We start from the raw sequence: 12,445 nt of genomic DNA on the forward strand, positions 1-12,445 counted from the left end.
TTTTTATTGGAGCAAGAAATCCAATTGGATTTTTCTGGGGTAGACTGTAAGTTTCTTAATATACAGCAGGGGTCTCAAACTCAATTTACCTGGGGGCCGCAGGAGGCAAAGTCAGGATGAGGCTGGGCCGCATAAGGAATTTCACAATCGCGGCGCATCGCCGCCTCTGCCCGCCCCTCTCACTCTTCCTTCACAGAGAGGGGCGGGGAGAGGCGGCGATCCGTGCGGCGATTGACGTCAGGAGGGGCAGAGCTGAAGCTGAAAGCTCTGCCCCTTCCAGGAAATGCTGGCGGATTGCCCCTCCGGGCGATTTGGGGGCTCTGCAGCCCTCGTTTAGTGGCGGGGATTCGGCAGATTACTTGGGAGCACTGAAGCGAACTATAAGGAAGCTTTTGCCGGCGAGGGCCACAAAATATTGTATCGAGGGCCGCAAATGTCCCGCGGGCCGCGAGTTTGAGACCCCTGATATACAGTATACACCCAAGCAAATTTTTTTTAATATATAGTTGGGGAAAAATTGCGCATTTGCGTAATACATTGGTCAGATTTTTCAAATGTTATAATCAGAAAAAATGTATTGTAATCCTTGAATTGAAATTTAGAAAATGGTTTGGTGTGTGGCCACCCTAAGGCTAGGTGTCCACTCCAGAGATCCCCCCCACAAATTTTCACAACGAAAATTTGCATTTGTACGAAAATCAACGATATTGAATGGGCTAGCCTCCATTTCATGTGAGTTTATACATGTTAAAAACTGGCAGCCTGTTCCATATTTTCATGTTCCATACGTGATTTGTCGTACATAATGCGAAAAAAAATAAAATTAAAAAGCGACTTTTTACGCTTGTTTTCATACCAGAAAAAAAAGGAACTTGTCATGTTATGACTAGGCAGAACATGTAAATTAGGGCCATTGAGAAAAATCGCACACAACAAATTTGCATTAAAAACGCATGTAAAATACACTGCTTTTTTTTTCTTTTTTAAAACAAAAAAAAATTGGATGTGGTTTTTCCTGATGTGAAAACGCAATACAACAATGGAAATGTAGTCTAAGGCCACATACACACATCAGACCATAGTCTTTGGAAAATGAAAGATCACAGACCAATCTTACCACCCTTCATGTACAGGATCTTCTCAAAAAATTAGCATATTGTGATAAAGTTCATTATTTTCTGTAATGTACTGATAAACATTAGACTTTCATATATTTTAGATTCAAATACACACAACTGAAGCAGTTCAAGCCTTGTTTTGTTTTAATATTGATGATTTTGGCATACAGCTCATGAAAACCCAAATTTCCTATCTCAAAAAATTAGCATATTTCATCCGACCAATAAAAGAAAAGTGTTTTTAAAACAAAAAAAGTCAACCTTCAAATAATTATGTTAAGTTATGCACTCAATACTTGGTTGGGAATCCTTTTGCAGAAATGACTGCTTCAATGCGGCGTGGCATGGAGGCAATCAGCCTGTGGCACTGCTCAGGTGTTATAGAGGCCCAGGATGCTTCGATAGCGGCCTTAAGCTCATCCAGAGTGTTGGGTCTTGCGTCTCTCAACTTTCTCTTCACAATATCCCACAGATTCTCTATGGGGTTCAGGTCAGGAGAGTTGGCAGGCCAATTGAGCACAGTAATACCATGGTTAGTAAACCATTTACCAGTGGTGTTGGCACTGTGAGCAGGTGCCAGGTCGTGCTGAAAAATGAAATCTTCATCTCCATAAAGCTTTATAGCAGATGGAAGCATGAAGTGCTCCAAAATCTCCTGATAGCTAGCTGCATTGACCCTGCCCTTGATAAAACACAGTGGACCAACACCAGCAGCAGACATGGCACCCCAGACCATCACTGACTGTGGGTACTTGACACTGGACTTCAGGCATTTTGGCATTTCCCTCTCCCCAGTCTTCCTCCAGACTCTGGCACCTTGATTTACGAATGCCATGTAAAAGTTGCTTTCGTCCGAAAAAAAGTACTTTGGACCACTGAGCAACAGTCCAGTGCTGCTTCTCTGTAGCCCAGGTCAGGCGCTTCTGCCTCTGTTTCTGGTTCAAAAGTGGGTTCATGCTTCCATCTGCTATAAAGCTTTATGGAGATGAAGATTTCCTTTTTCAGCACGACCTGGCACTTGCTCACAGTGCCAAAACCACTGGTAAATGGTTTACTGACCATGGTATTACTGTGCTCAATTGGCCTGCCAACTCTCCTGACCGAAACCCCATAGAGATCTGTGGGATATTGTGAAGAGTAAGTTGAGAGACGCAAGACCCAACACTCTGGATGAGCTTAAGGCCGTTATCGAAGCATCCTGGGCCTCCATAACACCTGAGCAGTGCCACAGGCTGATTGCCTCCATGCCACGCCGCATTGAAGCAGTCATTTCCGCAAAAGGATTCCCGACCAAGTATTGAGTGCATAACTGAACATGATTATTTGAAGGTTGACTTTTTTTGTTTTAAAAACACTTTTCTTTTATTGGTCGGATGAAATATGCTAATTTTTTTAGATAGGAAATTTGCGTTTTCATGAGCTGTATGCCAAAATCATCAATATTAAAACAATAAAAGGCTTGAACTACTTCAGTTGGATGTATTTGAATCTAAAATATATGAAAGTCTAATGTTTATCAGTACATTACAGAAAATAATGAACTTTATCACAATATGCTAATTTTTTGAGAAGATCCTGTAGTATGAGAGCCATACCTACACAGTCTTTTCTATGGAGCTGAACTCCCCATCAGATAGAAATCTTTGCAAGATGCTGCACACACAGATGCTGTACAGACACAAAAGGTCAGTATCTGCAAAAGATCTGTTCCTGCCAAAAATCCGTTCCTGCAAATTGCATTCATAGTCTATGAGATCTGCACATCATCATACACACCTTGTTTAACAGACATTCATCTGCAGATCTGAAGATCCATCCTGGTGGATCTGATCTGCAGATGGATGTCTGTTAAACAAGGTGTGTATGATGATCTGCAGATATCATAGACTATGAATGCATTTAGCAGGAACGGATCTTTGGCAGGAACAGATCTTTTGCAGATACTGATCTTTTGTGTCTGTACAGCATCTGTGTGTACAGCATCTTGCAAAGATTTCTGTCTGATGGGGAGTGCAGCTCCATAGAATAGACTGTGTAGGTATGGCTCTCATACTACATGAAGGGTGGTAAGATAGGTCTGTGATCTTTCATTTTCCAAAGACTATGGTCTGATGTGTGTATGTGGCCTTACAGTATTGTCAGTCTGCAATTGCTAAACCTGAAGCTATCCCTTTACATATTTTGCTGCCCTACATTAAGCATCATACAGTGCAGAATAACCCACAAAGTAACCCATATATGGTGTATACATCAACAAGTATAGTTAGCTGGTTTGTGGCTGCTAATTAATTATAAACTGAAGATTCCTTCCTGCCAGAATATTCCCTTTTAGATGAGAAGCGTCTACACGTTTTTGTGGTTGCTTTTGTCCCGATGAAGTGGGAAATGGCCACGATACGTGTTGTCTGACCCTACTGTGTGCAATACATTTTTGAAAGAATACCAAGTCACATTGGCTACTTTGAGATCTTCAGGAGAGGCAAGCCAACCATACCTTTTACTTTTTAAACAGTTTTGAAGTATCTTATAATTTCGGATACCTCCAGCCACCAATATTATAGTATACACCTCTGTTGGGAAAGTTGTATTTTTAGAGTAGTTCTTTTAGTCTGCACCTACTAACTGCCTGGAATATGACCTTCTGAGGACCGTTGGGAACCCAATGGGGACAGGAAATCCTCCATCATCCTTAATGGTGTTTGCATAATTATTATTATTGCAACCTGAAATTCGTTAGTTACTATCTTAATTGCTGCTAATGTTCTATGAATTATCCACACTACACATACAATTCATTATATCACAAGTCTTTTTTTTCTTCAGTGTCACTTAAAAAAAAAAAAAAAAAAAAAAAAAAATAATAATAATAATAATAATAATAATAATATACATTAAATATATATATATATATATATATATATATATATATATATATATACACACACCGAATATTTACTGTATGTGTGTTAACATATTACATTATTGGCTCCTGGTTTGTGTATCTGTAAGGCCCCGTTCACATTACAAATGCGGACGGCCACGCATGCGGAACGCAACGCGTACGAACGCACGCCATCCGCATTTGTATGCGTTGCGTGGCTGATCCCATCACTGAAAAGTGAATGGGACAGCCACGCGTTTTGGCAAAAAATGCGTGCAGCATGCGTTCCCGGACCGCACAGGTCCGGAACGCATGCAGTGTGAACATCAGACAGTGCACTCTATGTACTGTCTGATGTCGTGCGTGTCGGACACCTGCACGCGTTTCCAAAACGCGTCTGGAAACGCGTGCAGTGTGAACGGGGCCTAACGGTTGGTGTCAGCACACAGAGAGTATCTGATTATTGATGATCTGCAGTATCACCAATGATACAGATGTGTACCAGATTATTAGTGATCTGCAGAATCACCAATAATACAAGTATGGCTAACCTCTGGACACCTGATAAAATGTAAGTGTTTGGGTGCAACTGTAACTTTGATAGTTTGAGGAGACTTCACCAGAGGGGCTGGTGAGGTACTATCAGTACACTAACCGTGCACAAACGTACAATCTCCAGCAAGCTGGAGAAACCATACTGGAGATGCTGAATCTCCCGAGGAGCGGGTGATTCAGAATATACTGCAGGCAAATGAACACCCGAGGGGCGGGTGAGTCAAACTGTATTGCAGCCTATGGGACACAGTAAGACTACAATGACAGGTTAACTAAAGAGCAGGTAATAAGGCTGAACTATAGCTTAGGAGAACTATAACACCAGAGGAGCTGGCGTAGCTATACCTCACCAGTGGCGAGGGCCCACAGGTGAGTAGAATGGTCAGGCAGGCAAGGTTCGGCAACAGAGAGGTAAGTATTGGTACAAGATCGTGAGACAAGAGAGTAATCAGTAATCAGGCAAAGGTTCAGCAACAGGAAGGTACGTATCGGTACAGAATCGTGAGACAAGAGAGTAATCGGTAATCAGGCAGAGGTTCAGCAACAGGTAGGCATATAGGCAAAAGTACAGGATCAGAAGGCAGAATCAGAGTAATAGCTAAGAGTCATACACAGGAGATCAATACAGTAAACAATTTCCTAATCTGGGTGTGAACTCCTTGGCATCAACACCCGGGAACTAATCTAAACAAATAACAATAATAACCAAGACTTGGTGGGAAATCCGTAGCATCAACACCAGGGATCTAGCCTAAGGTCTGCGCGCTAAATCGCAAGTATTCACGACAACAGACAAAGCAACAATGAAGCCCGGAGGTTTATGAATCAGAGGAGACCTCACTGGCACGCCCCCCTCTCATCAGCTAATCCTGGGCGCCGTGGGTCTCTTCTGACGTCAGCCGACCGGCCGGTCAGCTGACGCCTCTCCTCCCAGAATAAAGGTCCTGTCTGTGCGCGCGCCCGAGCAAGACAGCGACCCTATGTGCAGCAGAAAGCCCCGTCCTCGGCGTCCTACATGCCGAGAAGACGGGCAGGGGCACAGAGACGGCTGCGGCGGCGGAAGTGTTCGCCGCAGCTGACAGCCCCCAGACCACCTCCATGGAGGCAGCTGCAGCGGCGGCGCTGTTCGCCGCAGCTGCCATAACAGTATCCCTTGTAATATTAAAGATTAGTGCACTGTGCTCTGAGGATGCACGTTTCATATGAGAAGTGAATGGTAGCTGTGCAGGCAGAGAAGAGAATAAGTGCTGGCAGGCTTGCAGGCAGAGAAGGGGACGAGCTGAGCAGATGGGTAGGCAGTGACACGTAATGGTCAGTTGTGCCAGCAGTAAAGAAGATAAGTGCTGAAAAGTGTGAAGGCAAGGCATAGAAGAGATGGCATCAAGTACTACTAGGCAACACAATATTCAAAAAGCTGTAAAGCGCAGGATGACTCTAAAAGCAGCAAAGCGGATTGGTTAGCTGCAGACAGAAAGGGGCAGGACAGGCATATAGGAAGAAAATGAGGATGAGTTCTGAGTAGCTGAGCAGACAGAGGATGGAAAGAAATGCATGCCCAAAAACGGGGATACGTGCTGGGTGGCTATGCAGGCAGGAAAGTGAAAAAAATAGCATTTATCCATTGTGCTTCCTGCACAACTGCACATCTAAGCGAGTGTGTAGGTAAAGAAGGAAACAGGTGCTGGGCAGATGTGAAGGTAGTGAGGTGAATAAATGATGGACAGATTTACAAAGAACGGGAAAAGTTTAGGGCAAGCATGTTGGCAGAGAAGGGAAGATGTTCTGAACAGTGAAGCAGGGCATTTTGCCATGCGCCATGCAGCGCTGAAGCTTGGCACAGCTATAGCAGTAATGCTGTAGCCCGCGCCCCATGCACGGTTAATTGGGGAATCCGGCAATTGCCGGACCCTAAACTACTTCTCCTTCAGAGTTGCGACGACTCAGAGGGGGAATAGTACTTAACACACACCCGAATTTGTGCGGCAGCGGTGTGAGCTGTCATTTGGCTCACCCTGCGCCAGAAAGCCCTGAGTCAAACTGTCATGTATGCCTGGACAGGTGTGCAGGCAGCGAAGGGGAAAACGTGCTTGACAGGTGTTCAGGCAGAGAAGTGAAGATATTCTGGATGATTATGCATGCAGAGAAAGTAATAAAGGCAGGTAATAAATGTTGTGGAAGTCTGCAGGCAGAGAAGTGGATAAATGCTGTGCAGGTGAGCAGGCAAAGAAGGGAATAAGGTCTTTGTAGCTGTACATGCAGGGAAACGGAAAAATACAGGCAGGTGTGCTGACAAAGAAGGAGATGAGTGCTAGGCAGATATGCAAGCAGAGAAGTGATTTAGAACTTGGTAATGGTACAGGCACAGTAGCAGAAATGCTGGGTGGCTATGCACATAGAGAAGAGGTTGTGTTCCCCATGGCTGTGCAGAGATACAGTTTATAAAACCTGATGGTTATACAGGTAGATGAGGAAGGTAAATGTTGTGTGGTTTTACAGACAGGAAAGGTGTTCAATATTGGTGGCCTGAGCAAGTAAACAAAGGGTTAAGTGCTACTTGCCCCTGCAGGCGATTGAGGAATTAGGTACTAGCTGGCCTTACAGGCGGTAGAGTGCAGAAGTGCTAACTTGCTAATCTGATACAGAAGGACATAAGTAATGGGGAGGGCTGTGCTGGTCAACAGGGGGTTAAACGTTGCTTTTTTGCAAAGGTGCTTGAGGAAATAGGTACATGCTGGCTCTACAAGCAGTGACGTGGATAAGTGCTATGCCGATACAGAGGGGCATAAGTGACAGGGAGCTGTGCTGGCAGAGACGGGTACAAGTGCTATTTGCTTGTGCAGGCAGATAAGGGATTAGGCGCTGTGCTAGGTCTTGAGTTTTTTGGGGCTGACTGAGAATGCCATTTGTGCTGGTTGTCTGGGTGAGGATGCATTAGTACAGGTTGGGGAACGCTAGCAGATGTGCAGGGAGGGAGGTCACCAGATTCAGGGGGTGCAGAGAATTTTAACCAATCAAGACCAAGGGCACATACTTACTGCATATTAAGGCAAAGGACATCCGGAGGAGCTTGAACTGACACTTCATACCAGACCAGTTCTGGGGAGACAGAAACCATAATCAAGAGTCAGTGAACATGATTTATGTAACTCCATTCACTTCCATTCAGTCAGACTCGGGACACAGCATCACTCATTATTCTTCCATTACCCACAGCAGCCTGAGCAAAGGATGGGTGGCGACACCTCAACATATCTCACCATCACGATGTTGGCCAGATGAGCAGAAACAATGGCGTAAACTCCGCCTGATGCTCCAACTGCTGGTGCCGTCATGTCAGCCAGGGACACTGTCAGAGAGCCTGAGACACAAGAACATGTTACTGTCTGGAAGATGAACTGGTGCCCCACATCCACTGATCATACATAAGCAAACATCGGTCTTCCTCTGAAAATGAAGGATCTAATTGGCAGCTGTGGCTTACAGAAAGTTCTTAGATGAGAGTCTTGCTCATATCTTTCTATAGATTATATCAAATCGTAATAATCCGCACCACCTTCAAGCATGTATCTTCATTTATTGGTAGAAAAAGACAAACAAATTAAAAAGAACTGCAAGGCAAGACAGTCCGCTGTTTCGGGCTACCTGCCCATCTTCAAGTTGCCCAGTTCTGATTAAAACATACATCAACTGCACACATATATACAGATAACATCCAATCACAGAAGGTACACAAATTAGAGGACCTGATGGGGAACTGATCATTTACATATCCTAACCACACCTACAAGGTATGCAAATTAGAGGACCTGATGGGGAACTGATCATTTGCATATGCTGACCACACCTTCAAGGCCACAAGATAAGCTGATTGGCTGGAAGAAAATTTCAAATTCCCAGCACTACAAAAGTACAATAATGATTGTTATCAGTATCACCCATCACAATCACAAATGATCAATATGGACTCACATATCCATTAGCGTATGGATACACGATCCCACAAGCACGAGCGGGTGTCAAGAATAAGAATAGATATAGATAATCCCACTACCAGGGGATGATAGGAAAGGTCTGCCACCCAATAGGAAAATCCAGGGGCGTGCACCAAACACAATATGTAAAAGCGCAATATGTAAAAAAGCGCAATATGTAAAAAAGCGCCAGCCTATTAGCGTGCTAACGGCAAGGAGATGTCATAAAAACGTCACAAAAACGTCAAAAAAACGCCAAACATCTAAAGAGCTTCTGTATGAGACGGAATCGCGTATCCAGGAGGAATTCCGTAATCAGGAGGAATTCCGTAAAAAACAATGCCGCCAATTCCGTAACCAGGAGGAATTCCGTAACTGCATAGCAATATATTCCGTATAGGGCGAAATTACGTACCCAGGCGGAATCACCTAGCTACGCCGCCGCTATCTCCCGTATAAGACGGAACTCAATCCCGTACAACATGGCGTTACAAAAGCAGAACCCGCCGGCTAAAAACTAAATGGCCAGGATACAACCTACAGATAATAAAAAGGGCGACATGTCACCTAGAGCATGAAAATCTATGGAAAAAAGCAGTCCATAATGAAAAGATTGTATATGTACACTTTCCTGCAAAAACCACTGGAGGCAGACTCATTTCCTCAACAAATTAGAGGAATTAGATAAAAATTATTTTTGAGAGAATTGAGAAGAAATTCTTTAAAAAATTACTCACCCGCTCGTGCTTTTGGTCAACACAAATGTATTCTACCCTCCCTGTGGAAAAAACATATAAACTCACCATAAATAAAGGTTACATGAATAGATACAAAGGCAATATATATACATCAATGAGCAAACTGATTACCAATCAAGTTCAAGGTCATAATCCCTATTGAGACCAGTATTAACTGTATCTAGCTCCCTAATCCATTTGGATTCAATTTTTGACAGTTTAGAGTGTCGATTGCCACCCCTATTGTCCACTCCAATTCCATCAATAACACAGACTCTCAACTGACTAACGTTATGGCCATAACGGGTGAAATGTTCAGAAACAGATTGTTCCATATTCTTCTTTCTAATGGCAGATTTATGTGAGGCAACTCTATCCTTTAATCTTTGTGTTGTCTGCCCCACATAACCCTTACCGCAGGGGCATTTAAGTAAGTAAATGACCCAACTAGAGTCACATGTATATCTATCATGAATATTGTATCTCTTACCACTAGTGGGATGGAAAAAATAATCTCCCTTAATCAAGCTATTGCATATATGGCAGTTCAAGCAAGGAAAAGTGCCACATTGCCTAGGTCTACCCCTCCTCCTCGAGATGTCTGAATGTACCAAATTGGTGCGCAATGAGGGAGCGCGTTTGTAACAAAACATGGGAGAACGTTGGAATTCCCTAATATAGGGGAGTGAATCGGTTAGTATACCCCAATGTCGTTTGACACACCGTTCGACCTGTCTACTAATGGTACTATATGTTGAAACAAACTAGTGGTAAGAGATACAATCCCACTAGTGGTAAGAGATACAATATTCATGATAGATATACATGTGACTCTAGTTGGGTCATTTACTTACTTAAATGCCCCTGCGGTAAGGGTTATGTGGGGCAGACAACACAAAGATTAAAGGATAGAGTTGCCTCACATAAATCTGCCATTAGAAAGAAGAATATGGAACAATCTGTTTCTGAACATTTCACCCGTTATGGCCATAACGTTAGTCAGTTGAGAGTCTGTGTTATTGATGGAATTGGAGTGGACAATAGGGGTGGCAATCGACACTCTAAACTGTCAAAAATTGAATCCAAATGGATTAGGGAGCTAGATACAGTTAATACTGGTCTCAATAGGGATTATGACCTTGAACTTGATTGGTAATCAGTTTGCTCATTGATGTATATATATTGCCTTTGTATCTATTCATGTAACCTTTATTTATGGTGAGTTTATATGTTTTTTCCACAGGGAGGGTAGAATACATTTGTGTTGACCAAAAGCACGAGCGGGTGAGTAATTTTTTAAAGAATTTCTTCTCAATTCTCTCAAAAATAATTTTTATCTAATTCCTCTAATTTGTTGAGGAAATGAGTCTGCCTCCAGTGGTTTTTGCAGGAAAGTGTACATATACAATCTTTTCATTATGGACTGCTTTTTTCCATAGATTTTCATGCTCTAGGTGACATGTCGCCCTTTTTATTATCTGTAGGTTGTATCCTGGCCATTTAGTTTTTAGCCGGCGGGTTCTGCTTTTGTAACGCCATGTTGTACGGGATTGAGTTCCGTCTTATACGGGAGATAGCGGCGGCGTAGCTAGGTGATTCCGCCTGGGTACGTAATTTCGCCCTATACGGAATATATTGCTATGCAGTTACGGAATTCCTCCTGGTTACGGAATTGGCGGCATTGTTTTTTACGGAATTCCTCCTGATTATGGAATTCCTCCTGGATACGCAATTCCGTCTCATACAGAAGCTCTTTAGATGTTTGGCGTTTTTTTGACGTTTTTGTGACGTTTTTATGACATCTCCTTGCCGTTAGCACGCTAATAGGCTGGCGCTTTTTTACATATTGCGCTTTTTTACATATTGCGCTTTTACATATTGTGTTTGGTGCACGCCCCTGGATTTTCCTATTGGGTGGCAGACCTTTCCTATCATCCCCTGGTAGTGGGATTATCTATATCTATTCTTATTCTTGACACCCGCTCGTGCTTGTGGGATCGTGTATCCATACGCTAATGGATATGTGAGTCCATATTGATCATTTGTGATTGTGATGGGTGATACTGATAACAATCATTATTGTACTTTTGTAGTGCTGGGAATTTGAAATTTTCTTCCAGCCAATCAGCTTATCTTGTGGCCTTGTAGGTGTGGTCAGCATATGCAAATGATCAGTTCCCCATCAGGTCCTCTAATTTGCATACCTTGTAGGTGTGGTTAGGATATGTAAATGATCAGTTCCCCATCAGGTCCTCTAATTTGTGTACCTTCTGTGATTGGATGTTATCTGTATATATGTGTGCAGTTGATGTATGTTTTAATCAGAACTGGGCAACTTGAAGATGGGCAGGTAGCCCGAAACAGCGGACTGTCTTGCCTTGCAGTTCTTTTTAATATGTTTGTCTTTTTCTACCAATAAATGAAGATACATGCTTGAAGGTGGTGCGGATTATTACGATTTGATACTATTGGATCCTGTGGTGTCCGGGTTCTTTCTCCAGCACACCTACCATTCCTTATTGGGTGGCTTACCAGTGAGTGCTACTCCACACATAGAAACTACTTTCTATAGATTATAGACATAAATCAGTACTCTTACCAGCAAGGACACCAGCTACGTAGACAAATCCAACGCGTAGAGTTCCATGAACCATCTCCAGCGGCACCCCCACCAGCAACTGCAGAGCCACATTCACCCCCAGATGTTCAATCCTGAGGTACATATAAGATGGAAACAAGCAAAATGAGGGTCAGAAGAAGAGAGAGGAAGGACTGGAAAGATAAAGAAGACATTGGAGGTGGAGGTGTGTTCAGCTTCTAAGGGCAACACTGGTTAATTTGCATATATTCAGCAGTGATGCCCTGGGAGACATCTCAAGCTCACTCCAACCTGAATTATCGCAAATTCTTTTTGTTCTAAGAAAGCAAACTTTTGTATTCATAGCATCTTAGTAAGGGGGCTTTTAGGACCATTGTAGCCCCTTACACACTCCAATGAGTTCTGGTTCACCATGAGCTTGCCGGTTAGTCTGTACCGATAGACAAAAAGGAGAGTGTGAAGTTGAAGGATAAGAAGATGGGCAGCAAAGATTGGAAGGGCAAACAGAGGACAACAGAGGAAGGATAAAGAAAAACAGGGAGGCGTGTTGGAGTAGATGGAAGACAATGATGTGTGGAAGATTG

The 12,445-nt window shown here is 43.2% G+C and overlaps 1 protein-coding gene across 3 annotated transcripts in view; it reads right to left on the minus strand.

Annotated features, from left to right (window-relative positions):
* RHBDL3 (rhomboid like 3) overlaps positions 1-12,445 on the minus strand; it is a 98,700-nt gene that overhangs the window by 28,901 nt on the left and 57,354 nt on the right. For all 3 annotated transcript variants that reach the window (XM_068264073.1, XM_068264072.1, XM_068264071.1), the window contains 3 exons: positions 11,862-11,974; positions 7,812-7,912; positions 7,590-7,650 (listed from right to left, as the gene is read on the minus strand). In XM_068264073.1, coding sequence (XP_068120174.1) covers positions 7,590-7,650; positions 7,812-7,912; positions 11,862-11,974 — 275 coding nt within the window. The remainder of the gene's footprint in view (positions 1-7,589; positions 7,651-7,811; positions 7,913-11,861; positions 11,975-12,445) is intronic.

The sequence above is a fragment of the Hyperolius riggenbachi genome, chromosome 12, assembly GCF_040937935.1.
Source record: "Hyperolius riggenbachi isolate aHypRig1 chromosome 12, aHypRig1.pri, whole genome shotgun sequence".
In the NCBI taxonomy this organism is placed as follows: Eukaryota; Metazoa; Chordata; class Amphibia; order Anura; family Hyperoliidae; genus Hyperolius; species Hyperolius riggenbachi.